We start from the raw sequence: 21,576 nt of genomic DNA on the forward strand, positions 1-21,576 counted from the left end.
GTGACCTTGTGGCTCGAACTAACCTTGAGGTCCAGCACATTATCCTACAGCGCCACACCAGGGTCTTTAATGATATGAGTGACCTTTTGTTGAAATAGCCATTTGAAATACACCAACTTAGTTTTATATAATTTTTTTCTTGGTGATATTATCTTGTTATTGAATTTTTTTTTTCCTCTATGTGAGAATGAAATAAATCCTTTTTTTCCCCCATTCCAGACAACCCATTGAACAACGAAAATTCTCGAACCCACTCTTCTGTTATTGCAACAAGCAAGCTATCAGTAAAACCCTCCATCTTTCACAAAGATGCTGCTACGTTAGAACCTCCATCTTCTGCTAAGATTACCTTTCAGTGTAAACACACAAGTGCCCTTTCTTCCCATGTTTTGAACAAGGAAGATTTAATTGAAGACCTTTCACAGCCAAACCACATCGAAAAAGGTCTAGATCATTCAGTTGCTTCTTTTACGAATGAAAGCACTTATTCTATGAAATACCCTGGATCTTTAAACAGTACTGTCCATTCAGAAAACTCACATAAAGAAAGCAGTAAGAAAGAGATCTTCCCAGTACCTTCCTGTGAAAATAGTATTTTTGATTATGATGAAGATATTCCATCTGTTGCTAGACAAATACCAAGCAGAAAATATACAAACATTAGAAAGGTTGAAAAGGATGCCCCTTTTATACATATGAATCGTCATATTAGTGAAAGTACATTGGGCAAAAACTCTTTCAACTTTTCTGACTTGACCCATTCAAAAAATAAATTAAACTCTGAAGGAAATGAGAAAGGTAACAGCACAGCTCTGAATAGCTTATTCCCTTCATCATTAACTGAAGATTGTGAATTGCTATCATGCTCAGGGGAGAACAGAACTATGGTGCATTCTCTTGGTAGCATTGCTGATGAAAGTGGACTAAATAAGCTGAAAATTAGATACGAAGAATTTCAAGAACATAAAACAGAAAAACCAAGCCTCAGCCAGCAAGCCGCACATTATATGTTTTTCCCCAGTGTTGTTCTTTCTAATTGTCTCAGTAGACCACAGAAACTCTCCCCTGTCACATATAAGCTACAGCCTGGCAATAAACAGTCCCGGTTAAAGTTGAGTAAAAAGAAACTTGTAGGTCACCAGGAGACTTCTACCAAAACTAGTGAAACTGGATCCACAAAAGATAACTGTCTACAAAATAATCCTTGTAGTAGTAATCCTGAGAAGGATAATGTACTGGCCAGTGATTTAATTAAAGCCACCCGTGGTACTTTTGAAAATAAAACTCCTACAGACACTTTTATAGACTGTCACTTTGGAGATGGAACCTTAGAAACTGAGCAGTCCTTTGGACTATATGGAAATAAGTACACACTAAGAGCCAAACGCAAGGTAAATTATGAGACTGAAGATAGTGAATCAAGTTTTGTAACACACAACTCAAAAATTAGCCTACCTCATCCCATGGACATTGGTGAAAGTTTCGATGGAACTCTTAAATCTCGAAAACGAAGAAAAATGTCAAAAAAGCTGCCCCCTGTCATCATAAAGTATATTATTATCAATAGATTTAGAGGGAGAAAAAATATGCTTGTGAAGCTAGGAAAAATAGACTCTAAAGAGAAACAAGTAATATTGACAGAGGAAAAAATGGAGCTATATAAAAAGCTTGCACCTTTGAAGGATTTTTGGCCAAAAGTTCCTGACTCCCCTGCCACCAAATATCCCATTTATCCACTAACACCAAAGAAAAGCCACAGAAGAAAATCAAAACATAAGTCAGCTAAGAAAAAAACTGGTAAGCAACAAAGGACAAATAGTGAAAATATTAGAAGAACTTTATCTTTCAGGAAAAAAAGGTCACATGCTATTCTTTCTCCTCCCACACCATCTTACAGTGCTGAAACCGAAGACTGTGACTTGAACTATAGTGATGTTATGTCTAAACTAGGTTTTCTTTCTGAGAGAAGCACAAGTCCCATAAATTCTTCTCCACCTCGTTGCTGGTCACCCACAGATCCAAGAGCTGAAGAAATTATTGCTGCTGCAGAAAAAGAAGCAATGCTTTTTAAGGGTCCTAATGCATATAATAACAAGACTGTTAATTCCCGCATAGGTAAAAATAGTCGAGCAAGAGTGCAGGTTAAGAAATCAAAAACAAAGCTTGTTAATCCTTCTGTAGTTACTAAGAAAAGGAACAAACGAAATCAGACCAGTAAACTAGTAAATGATGGGAAAAAGAAACCAAGAGCCAAGCAAAAACAAAAAACAAATGAGAAGGGTACATCAAGGAAGCATGTTACCCTTAAAGATGAAAAAGTAAAGTCTCAGTCTGGTGCTGAAGTTAAGTTTGTGCTAAAACATCAGAATGTGTCTGAGGTCTCTAGTAGTCCTGGGGGCTCTCAGCCAGTTTTTAAACAGAAAGATGTGTCACTAGCAGGCTCTGCTGTAGATCACCCCCTTTCTGCTCCTCTCCCCACAGGAATGAATACACAGCAGAAATTATCTGGCAGTTTTTCTTCTTTCTTAGAAAGCAAGAAGCCTGTAGATTTGCAAGCATTCTCCAGTTCACGAGATGATTTGCATTCATCAGTTGTTAGTAGTTCTGTAGGACCCGGAATATCAAAAGTTAGTATTCAAAGGTCTCATAATCAAAGTACTATGTTTACTTTAAAGGAATCAGCTTTGATTCAAAAAAATATATTTGACCTTTCTAACCATTTGTCTCAGGTAGCTCAGAATACACAGATATCTTCGGGAATAGTGTCTTCAAAGGTAGAAGAGAATGCCAATATACAAAAAAACTATTTGTCATCTATTGGAAAGTTAAATGAATACCATAATTCTCTAGAATCAAAGTTGGACCAGCCGTATGCCCCCAATTTTTTGCATTGCAAAGACAGTCAGCAGCAGATTGTGTCTATGGCGGAGCAGTCAAAGCACAGTGAAACTTGTGCCGGAATTGCAGCTTCAGAGGAAAGCCAAATGTCTAATAACTGCTATGTGACTGCCTTGAGAAGTCCAATCAAACAAATAGCATGGGAGCAAACACAAAGGGGCTTTATTTTAGATATGTCAAATTTCAAACCTGAACGAATAAAACAAAAATCATTGTCAGAAGCAATTTCACAAACCAAAGCACTCTCTCAGTGTAAAAATCGAAATGTGTCTACACCGTCAGCACTTGGGGAAGGACAGTCTGGACTAGCAGTTTTGAAAGAATTGTTACAAAAAAGACAGCAGAAAGCACAAAATGCAAATACTATACAAGATCCATTATCTAATAAACATCAACTGAACAAAAATGTTTCTGGTTCCTTTGAACACAAGGCAATTAAGAGAACACGATCAGTAACATCTCCAAGAAAACCTCGAACTCCCAAAAGTACAAAGCCTAAAGAAAAAATACCCAGACTTCTAAAAGTGGACTCTCTACATTTACAAAACTCTGGTCACTTGGACAACTCCCTATCAGATGATAGTCCCGTCTTTTTTTCAGACCCAGGTTTTGAAAGTTGCTATTCACTTGAAGACAGCTTATCTCCTGAACATAATTATAATTTTGATATTAATGCAATAGGTCAAACCGGATTTTGTAGTTTTTATTCTGGAAGTCAGTTTGTTCCGGCTGATCAGAATTTGCCTCAGAAGTTCCTAAGTGATGCAGTTCAAGATCTTTTCCCAGGACAAACTTTAGAAAAAAATGAATTTTTAAGTCATGATAACCAAAAGTTTGATGATAGCAAGCATCATGCCTCAGACCCAACCTCGTGGATTAGATCTGGTACTCTAAGTCCTGAACTTTTTGAGAACTCATCCATAGACAGCAATGAAAATCATCGCCACAATCAATGGAAAAATAGTTTTCATCCTCTAGCAACTCGGTCTAATTCAATAATGGAGTCTTTCTGTATCCAGCAGACAGAGGACTGTCTACATGAAAAACCGCGATTGAATAGGAGTTCTCTAAGTAAAGAAGTGTTTCTCAGTCTCCCACAGCAGAGCAATTCAGATTGGATTCAAGGTCACACCAGAAAAGACATGGGGCAATCTCTTGACTCAGTCAATACCTCTTTTACTACAATTCTATCCTCCCCTGATGGTGAACTTGTGGATGCAGCCTCTGAAGATTTAGAATTGTATGTTTCCAGAAATAATGACATACTGACACCAACTCCTGATAGTTCACCAAGGTCTACCAGTTCTCCTTCACAATCTAAAAATGGCAGTTTCACCCCTCGAACTGCTCACATTCTGAAACCACTTATGTCTCCACCAAGTAGGGAAGAAATTATGGCAACTTTGTTGGATCATGACCTTTCAGAAACTATTTACCAAGAACCATTTTGCAGTAATCCTTCTGATGTGCCAGAAAAGCCCAGGTAATCAGAATAATTTGTTATAATAGCTAAATAATGATAATGTGTATAACAGCATTTGATACCTGACTATTAATTTTCTGGCTGTGATACTGTATTTTTAAGTATGTCATTGTGAGAACTATTTATCATTATAGACTTACTAAGAAAATTCACAAACTAGCTGGATAATTGTACCTAGGGACATTTATTTAAGTTCATGAGAATTAAACTTGAACCTACTACTAATTATAACTGTTTCTTCATTAAGGATTAGAGGTATAGAACCTCACTATGATAAGATACAAAATTAAGGATGCTATAATATTTTAAGAGCATTATAATTATCCTTTAAAAATAGTAACTCATTTTTTAACTGGTAAGCTTTTATAAATCTTTAAAAAGAACTATATATTTAAAGTATTTGCAGTACCCTTTTGATGCATCCCTAACTGAAATTAGTTCTATTTTATACCACTTTCTTTCATGTAGCCAGCATCTCAGTCATAGTGTTAGTTTGCAAGCAGTAGAAGTTCAGGGATTGAATTTGGTTCCCGTTATGCCATCTTTCTTTTAAAAATAATTTTGGGTAAGTGATAGACATGCATGCACACACACATACACAGGCTCAGAGGCGCAACATGGGAATCATGCTAGTAATTTGTTTACAGGGGTTAAGTAGCTATCCTGTGCCCCTCCATCAGCAGGTTGTAGGACATATCTAATAAAAGCTGAATTGAAGAATAAGGCTTAACCCTGGAGGTTTAAGTGATGATTCTTTGTCTTGCAACCTGTATCTGTGAAACAGACTATCATCCCATTTACCTAACCAGTTGCTGGGAGAGACAGCTCACTTCTACCACCCAGTCAGAGCAGAGGAGATGGCCGTGACTGCTAAGGCAGGCGCTGCTTAGTCTGTGTGATGGAAGGAAATGTGAAGAGCCAACTAACATAAGATACCGTACCTCACTTCATGTGTGTACTGACCTTCAACAGCACAGTGTTCCTGACTTGAGTAAATATGACACAACAAATACCAGATTTTTGCAAAACCAGCAAGTTAGTAATAGTTCTTGTAGTCGTCCATTTAAGAAAGGAGAAAGTATTCAGAAACATAGAAGAGATTTTCCTTCTGTAAGGACTTGAAATGAAGGGCAGAATACACAGTTCCTTCCCAATCCACAGTTTTGTTAATTGTACCTGTGTGTGTTCCTTTTATATACCTACATGTGGGACTTTTTCTCTTTATTCTGCTCCCAGAATATAGGAATGTCTGTTCGTGAGATATTATTTTGGGCTTTGGCTTTGTCACTAGTGATTGTAGTAAGGTTTTTTTAATTGAGCTACTTCTTCTGTCTCCACCTTACAAACTTCCATCAGCTTGTGGTAGTCATTAATTCTGTGTCATTGTTAGTTGTTAGTTTACTGTTCAACTTTGATACTTGTCCTGCAGCCAAAATTAAAAGCATGACCATTTTTAAATAACAATTTTTGTATAAAGCTACATTTCAATATCGAATATTTAATTATAAAATAAAAATAACATTTCACTACCTCATAACAACCATTATTAATATTTTGATGTGTTTCCTTACAGTTTTTATGTATAATTATTTATTTGTTTTATGAATTGTGTTCTGACTATAGCAACAGTAACATATTCAAATTTTTCAGTTAATATTATAAGCATTTTCCCAAAATATGTTTTTTAAAACATCATTTTAGTGGTTGCAAAATATTTTATCATGTATGCATTGTTGTGACAGAAAGTTTGTTAGTTGTTGTTTTCTGTTATAGATAACGATATAAGTCATATTCATAAAGCATTTTTAGTATTTTTGAATTTTTCCCTATGGAAATAAGATTACTGAAAAATTTAGTCTTTTGATAAATACTGTGATTTTTTTCCTGAATCATTTATAGGATTTCCCTAACAATACTGACAATATTCAAGAAAGCTGAACTTACTGTACCTCTTCAATTCTTATTATTCTTGACTTATTTATGATCTCTGTATTAACAGCTTAGTGTTGGTTGGGACCATATGGTATGTGTGCATCCTTCAACAGCAATAATTATGTTTCTCCAGAGCATACTAGATATTGATGATTAGCAGGTTGGGGCCAAAATCTTGCAAAACAGAAAAGGAATCATCACCCTAACGCTGCTCCTTCAGCTCCAATTTAGAAACCTTGAATCCATTTAATTTTTTTCTAGAGACTGATCAGGACATTTCAGGGGAATCATGTCCCCTCCAAAAGGTGCACTCTATTTAGAGAAGTAGTTAAATAGCAAACCTAAGATCTTCATTACTTGTGGAAGAAAAAATAACCTTGATTTATGTTGCTACAGAAGGCAAAAATAATACTTTTGTATGCAAGGAGACTTCAAAAAGCTTGTGGAAATATACTCCGTTATCTTTTACTTCCATGTTTTTCTCAAACTTCTAAAAGCCTACTTGTATGTTATGAGAAAGAGGTTTGGTTCATATGTTTATAACTATTGAAAACTAATCCAGACTATCATTTTAATTAGTGATCCCCCCACATACCATTACTGCAAAGCTCTGCATTCTCTAGATTCTTCTTACTCTTAAATTCTTTAATTTTTTTGTTAGTGTTTACTCCTTTGTTGTTGTTGTTAAGTGCTGTCCAGTAGATTCAGACTCATAGCAACCCTGGATAGCAGGGGTGGGGAATGTCTGACCTGTAGGCCTTATGTTGTTGTTAAGTGCCTTATAGTCTGTTCTGACTTATAGTGATCTTGTATAGGGTTTCCTAGGAGCGGCTGGTGAGTTTGAACCTGCTGAACTTGTAGTTCAAACCAAACTTGAGGTCGAATGCTTATCCTACGCCACACCAGGACTCCTGTAGGCTATACTATTGTTGTTAAGAGCCATTGAGTCAATTCTGACTAACAGGGACCCAGGCTGCTAACCTCAGGGACAGCAGTTCGAAACTACCACTACCAGCTGTTCCGTGGGAGAAAGATGAGGCTTTGTGCTCCCATAAAGATTTACAGCCTTGGAAACCCTGTGCAGGGTCGCTATGAGTCAGAACCGACTCCATGGCATACAACAACAACAACATAGGGTTTCCAAGGAGTAACTGGTGAGTTTGAACCACCAACATTGTGGTTCAAACCAACCTTGAGTCCTGCACTTTTCCTACAATGCTCTGCAAAATCATTTGGTCTGGCCCTGCCAAGGCAAACACAATTCCAGCCATCACACTAAGGGTGAATTAATTAAATTGTTTGACCAAATGCAGCAGGCTAATTCTTAACTTGGTAATTTTATATGGCCCACAAATGTTGTTATAAAAGGGAGCTCTAGTAGCGTAGTGTTTACGAATCATGCCTTGAACCTCAAGGTCAGCAGTTCGAAATTACCAGCTGTTCTGCGAGAGAAAGATTTACAGACTTACAGATTTACAGACTCAGAAACCCTGCACAGAGTCGCTATGAGTTGGAACCAACTCCACGGGACATAACCACCACCACCACCACTCCTATTCTGTAAGGTTTCCAAGCAGCAGCCAGGTGGGTTAGTGTTAAACCTTGCCATGTACAGAGGAGAAGAAATTGTGATAATTTATCCGATTATGTATAGTGTTTGGTTTTTTTTAATGTCTGAGGAAATTGGGGTGGATGCAGAGGTTTGTATGCTTGAATTGACTGGCTTTGCTAAAGTACTTAACAGATACTAGAAAATGTAGAAAGACTGGATAAAATATAGGGCTATCATCTCTGAATAATTAAGTCCTACCGTTTAGAGCCCTAGTATGGGGCTGTGGATTAATGCACTGAGCTACCAAGTTGGTTTGAACCATAAGTTTGGTGGTTCAAGCTCACCAAGTGCTCTTTGGAAACCCTATGCAGGGTTGCTGTGGGTTGGAACCAACTCAACAGCACTTAAACAACAATAACAACCTTTTTGTAATCCATATGTGGTAACCGTAGAAAGTTATTTACTATGAATAGAGGAAAAAACAGCTGGTGAGCTTGTGCCTTCTTCTGGAAGAGGAAAACTTTATGGGGCACTAAATCAGAATGAAGTATTTATCTCTGGTAACTTCCAAAGGAAATTGATCTAGTAGTCATGTAGTCCTGTGAGGAAAACTATATTTATAGTAAAGATATTGTGTATCTTGGGATGGAGGAGATAATGAGATGATGGTCATTTTTAAGACTCCCTGAATTTAAAAAAAAAAAAACCTCTAGGATAGGAAGCAAAAATTTTGGTAACTCTTGTTTGAGACAAAAGAGTACTAAAGTGTGTTGTTTATAGGGAGATTGGTGGAAGACGACTTATGGTAGAAACTCGACTTCCAAATGATCTGGCTGAGTTTGAAGGAGACTTTTCCTTGGAAGGACTTCGTCTGTGGAAAACAGCATTCTCAGCAATGACTCAGAATCCAAGACCAGGTTCACCCTTGCGCAATGGCCAAGCAATTGTTAATAAAGGGTCAAGCAATAGCCATAAAATGGTTGAAGATAAAAAAATTGTAATAATGCCTTGCAAATGTGCCCCAAGTCGACAGCTGGTTCAAGCATGGCTTCAAGCCAAAGAAGAATTTGAGCGTTCCAAGAAACTGCCTAAAGCTGAGCCAACTGGAGTTGTAAAATCTGCTGAGAGCTTCAGTTCTTCAGCTAATCCAGATGACAAACCTGTAGTGCCTCCGAAAATGGATATAGCACCACATATACTCCCCACTACAGCATATACCAAGGAAGATATTGATAATTCTCAGACTGCTTTACAAGAATCAACTACAGAATGCACTAAAACTATAAGTGAAATACAGCTGTTGCCACCAGTTGCTTCTGCAAATGATCTTGAGAAAGATGAAGATGATGATGGTGATTTTTATATTAGTTATAGTTCCCCTGATTCTCTAGTAATACCCCCTTGGCAACAACCAACATCCCCAGAGTCCAAAGCATTAAATGGAGATGAGAGAACTTCATCACCAATAGAGCTGTGTTCCTTGACTGTTGAGAACTTCTTAAAGCCAATAAAAGATGGAACACAGAAAAGCCCCTGCAATGAGCCTAGGGAGCCTCTAGTGATATCTCCAATTACTATTCGGACAAGAACTGGGAAATGTGAATCACTCTGCCTTCATAGCACACCAGTCATACCTAGAAAACATCTAGAAAGGCATCCTGAAGCAGCTGGTCTTACCCCTTTATCAACAGGTAAGTGTACAAATAACAAAGTTTCCCTCATTCTTTAAGGACTAAAAATACAAACTACATTAGACTATGTAATGAAAATCAGAGCTTTTTAAAAAATATATAGAAACAAAAAGCTTTGGCCTCAACTTTCTTCCTAGCTTCTACTCTTTTTCCCTCTCGCTTTCAAAGACAAATTTCTTAGTAGAATTCTGTAATTTGACAATTTCAGTTCTTTACCTCATACTTACTTATCCCCTAAACAAACGGTACTGCCATCAAGTTGATTCTGACTCATAGCAACCTTGTATAGGGTTTCCAAGACTAAATCTTTACAGGAGCAAACAGCTTCACCTTTCTCCTACGAAGCAGCTGGTGGACTTGAACCACTGACCTTGCAGATAGCATCCCACACGTACCCTCCCAGCACCATAAGGACTCCTTGGATTCTGCACCATTATTCCACTAGTATGGGTCTTAAAAAGATTTCCTGTAACCTTGTAGTGAAAATTAAATATCATTTTCAGTCATCCTATCATGTGCCCTCTAAGCAGCATCACCCTATTGACCAACACCTTCTCGGAGCTTCTCTCCCCTTGACTTTCTTCCTGTTCCTGTATCTCCTCCTTAGTTTCCCTTGAATTATATCCTACTGTTCTCAATTATTACCTAAATGTTGGAGTTCATTAAACCTGGCCTTAAGCTGCATTCACTTTTTACTGTATAGCCTCACCCTAATTTATCCAATTTGTGTTCTCAGGATTACAACAAATAATTCATAAGTTTATTATCCCCAGCTCAGACCTCTCTTTTGAGCTGCAGACTGCTATATCCAGATACCTATTTGGCATTTCTGCTTGAATGCTGAAAGGCACCTCAGGGTTAGTATTTGTAAAACTCAGTTTATGACCTCACTGCAGATCTCCCGACCCTAGCACATACACACATACTATGGCCTGCACAAAGAAGCCCATTTCACCCTCTGATCTCCCGACCCTAGCACATACACACATACTATGGCCTGCACAAAGAAGCCCATTTCACCCTCTTTTGGTTTTTATTTCAGAGAATAGTATCACCATCTCCCTTATCACTTAATTGTACAAGTGCGAAACATGTGATTCATTTTTAACATATGCCTCGCTGTCCATCCACCCTGTGGTTTCCAGTCCATTATCACGTTCTGTCACTTTCTATCTCCTTTTGTTGTTAAGTGCCATCGAGTCAGTTTCAGCCCACAGCGACCCTGTATAGGATTTCTTAGGAGCGACTGGTGAGCTTGAACCATTGACCCTACAGTTCAAGACTGACTGTGCAGTCCCGCACATTAACCCACAACACCACACCTGGACTCCTTTTATCTCCGAAATGACCCAAACCTATATGCTTTATTCTACCTCTATTGCCACAACCGTAGTCACTCACCTGGGCCCCTACTTTAGCCTTCTTATTCACTCCTAGCAGTCTCCATTTCTCTTGCACACTAGCCAAGGTGAATCCCCACCCCATTTCCAATTAATGACTCCTCTGTCTTCAGATTTTAGCCGAAGGAAGTCTTTTTTGATCTCCTTAATGAGATTTTTTAAATCTCTGAATTATATTTCCCTTTGTTGTGCTTACCCCAGTTAAAGTTTTATTTTTCTGTATGTATGCAATGAATGTCTGATTCTCTCTAGGCTCCATGAGGACAGAGATTGGGTCTTTTCCTCCTGCTCATAAATAGATGATAAATAAGTGAATATAATGATTGATTTCGTCAGGATAATTACTGAAAATACAACTTAGTAGTAATTAAAATCTAAACGTTAATTTAAGAAAATAAAATTTTTAGGTTATTTTGGTGGACTTAAAGGTTTGAGTTAGTTTCATTTTTAAATTATGAAATATGCAGAGAATTATAGAGTAATAGAATAGAGTAATATAAAACAATATACTTATTGTTTGTAACAACCAAAAGATTTTAAACAACAAAAAAACCCAGAAGCATGTAATTTTGATGTACATGTTAAATGTAAAATTTTTTTTTACAGAACCAAAAACCCAGAAATTGAATCATAAGAGAGGAGCTAATACTGACACCCTTAGAAGAGTCCTCTTAACAACACAAGCAAAGGTAACTACTAAATGTATTTAAAGATCAATGGAAGAGTCGTTCTTAATCTTAGTTTTCAGTTAGATAAATGAACTCAATTTAAAAATTTTATTATATTTTTGCATCATTTATTTACATATCTTTGAGACAACAAGAAATTGCCTAATTTTTTTTTAGGTTTTTTTTTTGTTGTTGGGATCTAAAAGATTCTTATATGTAAATACAAATGTTACAGAGAAAGTGAATATGATAGCCAAAATGTGGATTATGAGGATACAAATACATTAACTGATTACTGGCAAAATCAGAACAATCCAATGACAGCAGAGCTCAAGTAAGTGATTTTTGATCCCACCAAAAATATATCCTTTGTCTTGGTTTATTACTTTTTTCTCAAATATAACATTGATTTTTTTACTAAGTAGCAAAGGGAAACAACATTATTTACTACTGAATCTCTGATATACCATAAATGCCTATCCAAATATTAAAAATAAGACAAAATTTAGAAATGTGTGGTTACATGGAAAAGTATCCTTGGAAATATATGATGATAGAAATCACTTCCATATTGGCTGCTTATTAATACCATTCACTACCTAAAATATATCTTAGTATTTCTATTTTAAAACTGAATATTAAAGATAAACTTTCATTTACAAGCAGTATTGTTGAGTTATGAGCTGTATGTATTAAAAACAAGTATCAGTGAATTATGAACATAAATCAACACTGGGAAAAACAGCTTTTGCATTTAGAAGTCAGAAAAAATATTTTTTCTAAATGGAAGGACTCTACATTTTTAAATCTTTGACAGTTATTTACAATGATTAGTTTATCTTTCAAACTATATGTTAGGATATAATACAAATTCAGAATTTCATACTTTTATAAATGTTAGCAAAAGTAGTTGCAAATATATTGATTGCTTTCTCTTCATACATCCAAGAAAGGTCAAGATAAATGTTCATGTGCTATAAATGTCAACTTTTCTACATGACTATTATTTTCATTATTGTGGGTTTGTAAACTCAAATATCAATGTATGGTTTGTTTACAGTTTATATCATATATACAGTTCTGGTATACTGAATGATTAGCATGAAAAAGTTGTTAATACGGTTTCTTCTTGGAATTAAAGAGATACTAGTTTATCATTAATTATTAAACACAAAGCATGCTAAGTTGGAAAATTGGAAAAAAATAATCAGAAAATGGTTGCTTATTTGTTTTTTTCTGGCTATGTGTGTTTCTTTCAATAGAATCAGTTTGCAGCAGTAAAAACTCCAAAGAAAGAAACGTCTCAGATTGATGGACCATCTTTAAACAATACTTATGGTTTCAAAGTCAGCATACAAAACTTACAGGAGGCAAAAGCTTTACATGAGGTAAAAAATAAACAGTAAGGACATGTACTATGTTCAACTATTAGGTTTCATTCTGTAGAGAAAGTATGGAAAGCTTTAAATGAGGAATATATTGAGTTCTATTTGTTAATCTCTACTTTGTTCTTATTTTTTTTTACTATTCCACATACTTATAAAACAGCTAAAGACAATTTTTTAAATAAGAGCCATCAGTTACTGAGATTGCTATGTGACTACACAACCTTCTCAAATTGTATTACTGAAATTCAGTTTAAGGAAGCTAAACTTAGAAAAGATTTTCAAAGTATTGGAAAGTCTGTATACAGACAGTGTCCTGACTTATGACAGTTTCCATTCCAACCACTTTATCATAAATTGGTTCTGATGTAAGTTGAATACCTTTCTTCTTATCTGTTTTTGGGATTTGGCATGAGAATGATGACATCAGTAAATTTTAAATGAAAAGTGACTTACTGCAACATTGTATTTAGTTCCTATTACTATAAAATGCACACACACATACACCCAAAAAAGAATGGCCGTTAGTGCCGTTTGTTCTAATTTGAGTATATCATAAGTCAGAACTACCCATGTTGTTATTCTCTTTACCCAAATGTGATACTTACTTGTATTTTGTGTTTGGTTACCCCAGTGAATTAGAGCTTGTCACAAAAGAGGAATAGATTCACTCACATAATCTTTATATATCCCAGATACCTCACGCCACAGACCATATTGCCATAATGTACATATGCAAAAAAGTACATAAGCCACTATGGACTGAAGAGAATGTATAGATGAGTCGGTACAAATTCATATTACAGAATATGCAAATTTAAAGCACATATCTAACTGATAGTAACTTGGAATTCAGAGTATGTATTCATTGCTTTTATCTGGGCTGTTCAATAGTGAATAGCAACAAGGCTATTAAGAACTTTAAATTTGATGTATCCATCTGAGGAAATAAATTTTTATTTTACTTAAATTCAATTCCGTTTTTAAAATTTACTGGCTGAAGTTAATGAAAAACTTTTCAGTGAATTTGTGGCTCTCCTTATATTTCTGTTACACTGTAATGGTTTATACACTTGAGTTGTGCCTTTACTTGTGAATGGATTATTTATTTAATTTTGGTTCCAGGTAAGTTCTCTCAAACTGTTGAAGGATTGAATTAGCATGGACTAAAAAAAATTTTTTTAATTTTCATTATTTACCTCAAATTTGAACTGAGAATCACATTTTTTTAGTGAATAAGACTAAAATATAATCTAACTCCCTCACTGATTTATTTGTGCAGTTTTTTATTCAGCAGCATTCATTTAGTTCCTGTTTTATACCTGGTCCTATGCTAGCCTCTGAAGCTCAGAAAAATTAAGTAATAAACTTAGAAATACATATTTTATTAGAGCATGCCTGAAATATAAAAATTAGAAGGAATACTTTGTTTAAAAGTATTTATTAACAAAAATCAACCTTATAGATAGACCTTAGCAAAAAGATTTGTTAACTTTTTTTATTATTTTATTATTTGAAAAAGGTAAGCATTCTGATGCTAACTAAAGGATTCGCAACAGTTCGAACTCACCAGCTTCTCTTCAGGAGAAAGATGTGGTACTCTGCTTCTATATAGATCTGTTGTTGTTGTTGTTAGATGCCATCAAGTTGGTACCGACTCAAAGTGACCTTATACATAGCAGAATGAAACACTTCCCGGTCCTGGGCCAACCTCACTACTGTTGCCATGCTTGAGTCCATCAATGCTGCCACTTTACCAATCCATTTCGCTGGGGGTCTTCCTCTATTTCTCTGACCCTTCACCTTACCAAACATGACATCCTTCTCCAGTGACTGGTCCCTCCTGACAATATGTCCGAAGTATGAGAGACGAAATTTGGCCATCCAGGCCTCCAAGGAGCACTCTGGCTGTACTTTTTCCAACACAGATCTGTTGGTTCTTTTGGCAGTCCATGGCACTTTCAGTATTCTCTTCCAACACCATAATTCAAAAGTATCAATTCTTCTACAGTCTTCCTTATTCACTGTCCAACTTTCGCATGCGTATGACACTACTGAAAATACCATGGTTTGGGTCAGGCACACCTAAGTCTTCAAGCTGACACATTTGCTCTTCAACACTTTAAAAAGATTTTGTGCAGCAGATTTCCTAATGCAGTATGTTGTTTGATTTTTTTGACTGCTGCTTCCATAAGTGTTGATGGTTGATCCAAGAAGAAAAGTCCTTGACAACTTCAATCTTTACTCCGTGGATAAGAATGTTGTTTATTGGTCAAGTGGTGAGGATTTTCTTTTTCTTTACATTGAGATGTAATCCACACTGAAGGCTGTGCTCTTTGATCTTCATCAATAAATATTTTAAGTCCTCTTCACTTTGAGCAAGCAAGATGTATCATATGCCTATCGCATAGATCTACAGCCCTAGAAACCTTCTGAAGCAGTTCTACTCTGTCCTGTGGCATTGCTATGACTCTACGGCAGCATGATTGTTTTCTGTTGCTTATTTTGGTTTTCTATGACTTTAGTCAACATAGCCCCTTTTAGAGTGTTAGGCCCTCTTTATGTTAAAATCAATCAGATCTCGCTGGTTGTTATTTTTTCCTCCTGACATTGGCATTGTTCTTCTCAAAAAGCATCCCAAACAGCCACCTGGTGGTTAAAGCAGCAAATGGACCCTAAAACATATGTACACTATACTCTGTTCATTTGGATCGAGTAAATTGTGCCCAGACATGGTTTTGCTTTATTTTTCATTACAAATGGATAATCTGTCTTCCTTCTACAAACAAATATTCAATGCAGAAGATACTATTATTTGATGCAGGGTGAGTGTGACTCTTGGCTACCCCATCTGCGCAGAGTAGAACTGCTCCATGGCATTTTTAATGATGTGACTCTTCAGAAGCCGATCACCCCAGGTATCGTTAAGTGGATTTGAACCTCCAATCTTTTGTCTTGTTAGTTGAGTGCTTAAGAGTTTGCACCACGCAAGGAGCCTTTTACAGAAAATAAGGGTTGTTCTTGCTCCCTTTCTCATCTTCCTCTTGCCTAATTGCATTCAGTAAATATTTTTTTCCATCTGTGTAGTCCATTTGTTTGCTGCGGATAAAAAGTCCCTAAAAGACTCATGCATTTTCCAAGGAATAAAATCATTGCTGTCGAGTTAATTCTGACATATATAGTGACCCTACAGGACAAAGTAGAACTTCCCATAGGGTTTCCAAGGCTGTAATCTTTACGGAAGCCAACTGACAAATCTTTCTCCCAGGAAGCAACTGGTAGGTTCAAACTGCCGAACTTTACCTTTACAGCTAAACTGTTACCCACTGCGCCACAAGGGCTCCTTATTGAGGATTTGAAAGGTACAATACTAACCTCCGTGATTCTTTTATTCTGAAGCTTTTTATTTTTAATCGTTCACAATTCTTTCTGTAGTTTCTCCACATTTTTTTTTTAATTAAAATAATATTATATTTTGCTTTGTTTGGGTTTGAGGTAGAGATGTTTTGTTTTTACTAAATTATTCAGGCTTTTTGTAAAAAGAAATGTAAACATTTTGAAATAAAAAGTCTTTCCTTTGGCTCTGTAGTGGTTACAAGTCGGGCTTCTAACCTTAAAATCATTAGTTTGAAACTACCAGCTATTCCTCAGGAGAAAGATGACGCTTTCTGTGCCCATAAACATTTACAGCCTTGGAAACCCTATGTAAGGTCACTATGAGTAGGATCCAACTCCATGGCACACAACCACCATGCCTTACATGGAATCCTGGTGTGGTGCTTTAGGATAAGCACTGGACTGATAACCACAAAGTTGACAGTTCAAACCACCATTCATTTTGGAAACCCTATACGGGGCCCCTATAAGTCAGAATCAAATCAAAGGCACTTAACAACAACAGACCTTACATATGCAGTGCATAATTAATGTTCTTTATATTTTAAAAGTCCTGGTGTGTTGCTGTAGGTTAATGTGCTAGATTGCAAAGTTGGTTTGAAACACAAGGTTAGAGTATCAAGTTCACCAGCTGCTCCTTGAAAACCCTATATACGGTCTCTATGAGATGGAACCTACTGAACTGTGCTTAACAACAACAGCATATTTTAAAATAATTACACATATGCATGATGTGAGTGTGGTGACTACATATGATAAGCACTGGACTGCGACCCCATGGTTGGCATTTCAAGCCTACCAATCGTTCTGTGGGAGAATGATACGACTTTCTACTCCCACAAAGATTTACAAGCTTTGTAAACCTTATATGTTGTTAAATGCCATTGGTTCTGACCTGTAACAACCTGGTGTAGGGTTTCCAACTTAAACTTAAATTGCTGACCTTGAAGTCCAGTGCATTAACCCACATATAGTGTCCCTATGAGTCGGAACTGACTTCAGATTTGTAATGATTTTTTTTCTATCTCCCATTCTCCATCCTCATAGTCTACAGCAGTTCCTTTAATATGTATACATATATTTTATATGCATGTATTCCATTTTTTACTATCAGTCATTCCACTTTCCACCATTTGTAGTACTGTGGAGGCTTGTGTGTAGCTGTGATGCTGGAAGATATCCATCGGTATTTTAAATACCAGTATGGTCACTCATGGTGTACAGATTCCAGTTAAGCTTCCAGACAAATTGAAGAGGAATGGCATAGCATTAATCATCAAAAAGAAGATTTCAAGATCTAAAAGTATAATGCTGTCTGTGATAGAATAATAGCCAAATGCCTACAAGGAAGACTGGGTATACCACTATTATTCAGATTTATGCACCAACCACTAAAGCCAGTAATGATGGAATTGAAGAATTCTACCAACTTCCTTAGTCTGAAATTAACCAAACATGCAATCAAGATGTATTGATAATTACTGATAATTGGATTGCAAAGTTGGCAACAAAGAGGAAGGACCCTCTCAGAAAATACAGCCTTGGTGATAAAAAATAATGCTGGACGAAGATCATATAGCAGAATTTTTCAAGACCGATGGCTTATTCATTGCAAATAACTTTTTAAAAAATAACATAAAAGGTGACTTTACACATGGGCCTCATCAAATAGAATGCACAGACGTCAAATTGACTACATCTGTGGGAAGAGATGGTGGAAAAGCTCCATATCAGCCAAAACAAGACCAGGGACAAACTGTGGAACAGATCATCAACTGCTCATATGCAAGTTCAGGCTGAAGCTGAAGAAAATTACAAGTCCACAAGAACCAAAATATGACCTTGAATATATTGCACCTGAATTCATACATCTTCACAAGAACAGATTTGATGCAGTTGGCACTAATGACCAAAAACCAGAAGAGTTGTGGGATAACATCAAGAACATCCTACAGGAAAAAAGCAAAGAGTCATTAAAAGAGAAGAAAGAAGGAAAAGACCAAAATGTATGTTTTAAGAGACTCTGAAACTTGTTCTTCAGTGTAGAGATGCTAAAGCAAATGGAAGAAATGAGAAAGAAAAAGAGCTGAACAGTAAATTGTGAAGGGCAGCTCAGGAAGACATAATTAAGTATTATAATGAAATGGGCAAAGACCTGAAGTTAGAAAACCAAAAGGAAAGAACACACACAGCATTTTTCAAGCTGACCAAAAAATTCAAGCCTCAACTTGCAGTATTGACAGATACTATGGGCAAAATGGATTCCTGGTGTCCAAACCAGGACTGAACCACAAAGTCAGTTTGAATTGCAAAGTTGGTGGTTCAAGCTGATCAGCCAATTCTGGATGCAGATGAGGACTTGGAATGAAGGGATATCGTTGCTAACATCAGATGGATCTTGGCTGAAAGTAGACAATACCAGAAAGATGTTTACCTATGCTTTATTGCCTATGTGAAGACTTGTGACTGTGTGGATCATGACACGCTATGGAAAACACTGAAAAGAATGGGTATTCCAGAACACTGAATATTATGCTCATGAGGAACCTGAACATAGACCAAAGGGCAGTTGTTCCGACAGAACAGGGAGCCACTGAATGGTTTAAAACCAGGAAAGGTGTGTGTCAGGGTTGTATTCTTTCATCATACTTAATTCAATCTGTATGTTAAGCAAATAATCCGAGAAGGTCGGAGAGTGTGGCATCAGGATTGGAGGAAGACTCATTAACAACCTATGATATGCCGATGATACAACCTTGCTTGCTGAAAGTGAAGACTTCACTGGATCAAGATCAAAGACCACTGCCATCATTATGGATTACACCTCAATATAAAGAATACAAAAATCCTCACCACTGAACGAATAAGTAGCATCATGATAAATGAAGGAAAGATTGAAATTATCAAAGACTTTGTTTTGCTTGGATTCACTGTCAACACTCATGTAAACAGCAGTCGAGAAACCAAACGACATATTACATTGGGCAACTGTGCTGCACAACACCTCTTTAAAGTGTTGAAAAGCAAAGACGTCAGTTTGAGGACTCGGGTGCACCTGACCCCAGCCTTGGTATTTTCAGCAGCCTCATGTGCATGTGTAAGTTTGAAAATAAATAAGGAAGATGGGAAAATAATTTATGCATTTGAGTTACGGTATAGAAGAATATTAAAAGTACCAGGGACTGCCAGAAGAACAAACAAATCCTTAGAAGCCAAGATGATGAGACTACTTCTTAGACATGTTATCAGGAGGGATCAGTCCCTGGAGAAGGATATCATGCTTGGTGAAGTGGTGGTCAGGAAAAAGAAGAAATCCCCTATTGAGGTTGGCACAGTGGCGGTAGCAATGGCCTCAAGCATACCAATTGTGAGGATGGCAGAAGACCTGACAGTGTTGTGCACAGGGTCCCTTTGATTCTGAACTGACTCAACTGTACCTAACAACAACAAAGTTCTACTTATCAGTGTATTATGGTGATCTTTTAACATTAGGGTACATATTTAGCTTGCTCTTTTGAGTATTTAAACATATGTAATCTATGGTTGCTATGAGTTGGAACTGACTTACCTGTACTTAAAAACAATAATGACAGTCTTTATGAATGCCACATAATTTAATCAGTCCCCATCTGATAGACATTGAGTTTTTTTCCATTCTCTTGCTATTACAATCTTCAGTGAACAATTATTATGCATATATTTTGCCTACATAGATGAATATATCTGTAGATTAAATTATAAGGAGTAGAGTGGTTAGGTCAGAGGATATGTCCATTTTTAATTTTGGTGTTTGTTGTTATGTGCTGTGGAGTAGGTTCTAACTCATAGCAGCCCTTTATATAGTTTCCAAGGAGCCTCTGGTGGGTGCGAGCCACTGATTTTGTGTTTAGTAGTCCCTTGCTTATTTTATTGCTGGGTATATGTACATGATAAAATTATGAGCTGTAATTTTATATTTATTCATGGACTTTTGTGGCCCATCCTATATTTTGTTTGTCTTCTGAGAGTTTCCATTGACGCTCTTTTGATTTTAGAAAGAGGATGAAAGGACTGGAGTTACACAGAGTTTTTATTAGTGTAGGAAAGAAAGTATGAAAAGCAGAACATTACATTTTTTTGCAGTAATTTCAGTGAGAAAATGTGCATAGGCACAAATCCAGCTATTATGTAATTCATATATCAGAAACATCTATAACTGAAATCTGCATAATACATTCAAAGGTCTGAATTTAACTTGCCCTCGTGTAGTAATTAATAGATAGGAACTCTAAGTTAAAAAAATATCTCTTACGTTAAAACTGTAGTTATTTGATTAAGAAGTAAAAAGTAACACTTCGGTTTGTATGTACAACCCCATACTTGCACTAGTAATTCTCAAACAGAAATTGAGAGAAAAATAGTTTTAAGAATGTATTTAGATTCTTATTTCCTCTTACAGATTCAAAATCTTACTCTAATCAGTGTGGAGTTACATGCTCGTACTAGACGAGACTTAGAACCAGATCCTGAATTTGACCCCATCTGTGCTTTGTTCTACTGCATCTCATCTGACACTCCACTGCCAGATACAGACAAAACAGAACTCACAGGTGTGATCGTGATTGATAAAGACAAGACCATCTCCAATCAAGGTATCGTTCATTTGTATTAACTATCAGCCTGCTTACCATACCACGAACTTTTTTTTAACAGAGGAAATCTCTCTATACGGAGATGTAAACCAAGCAAGAAAAGGATCTCCTCTCCAAAATGTTTGTTGAGAGGGGAGTAGAAAGCATTGTGTTTAACTTTGTCCTAGATTAATTACTCTTCCTTAAGTTATGGTCGAATGTTAGAAGCAAGACATATAAGATCTTAGTAAGATTTCTGACTAGCAACTAATTCTAAAAAGTATTTGATAAAATACCAATTGGGAATATGTAGTCCCAAGCACTATGTAATTTGTATATCGGGTACACACTCTTCCTCATCAATTCATGTGCTGGCATTTTTCTGCAGATACAATGTTCCATTTTGCTTTAGGACGTTGATTTACTACTCTGAGAAATTTAGTGTTTTATGAGTTGTTATCTGCTGTCCAGTCCATTCTGACTCATGGTGTCCCAGGAGCAGCTGGGTGGGTTTGAACCACCGACCTTGCAGTTAGCTATAGTACTTAACCTACAGTGCCA

The 21,576-nt window shown here is 36.5% G+C and overlaps 1 protein-coding gene across 1 annotated transcript in view; it reads left to right on the forward strand.

Annotated features, from left to right (window-relative positions):
* The window catches only part of REV3L (REV3-like, polymerase (DNA directed), zeta, catalytic subunit), a 216,320-nt gene that overhangs the window by 126,277 nt on the left and 68,467 nt on the right, over positions 1-21,576 (forward strand). The window contains exons 13-17 of the mRNA XM_006839926.1: positions 220-4,381; positions 8,646-9,556; positions 11,563-11,645; positions 12,887-13,012; positions 20,844-21,036. Of these exons, the coding sequence (XP_006839989.1) occupies positions 220-4,381; positions 8,646-9,556; positions 11,563-11,645; positions 12,887-13,012; positions 20,844-21,036 (5,475 nt within the window). The remainder of the gene's footprint in view (positions 1-219; positions 4,382-8,645; positions 9,557-11,562; positions 11,646-12,886; positions 13,013-20,843; positions 21,037-21,576) is intronic.

This window comes from Chrysochloris asiatica, unplaced genomic scaffold, assembly GCF_000296735.1.
Source record: "Chrysochloris asiatica unplaced genomic scaffold, ChrAsi1.0 scaffold00027, whole genome shotgun sequence".
In the NCBI taxonomy this organism is placed as follows: domain Eukaryota; kingdom Metazoa; phylum Chordata; class Mammalia; order Afrosoricida; family Chrysochloridae; genus Chrysochloris; species Chrysochloris asiatica.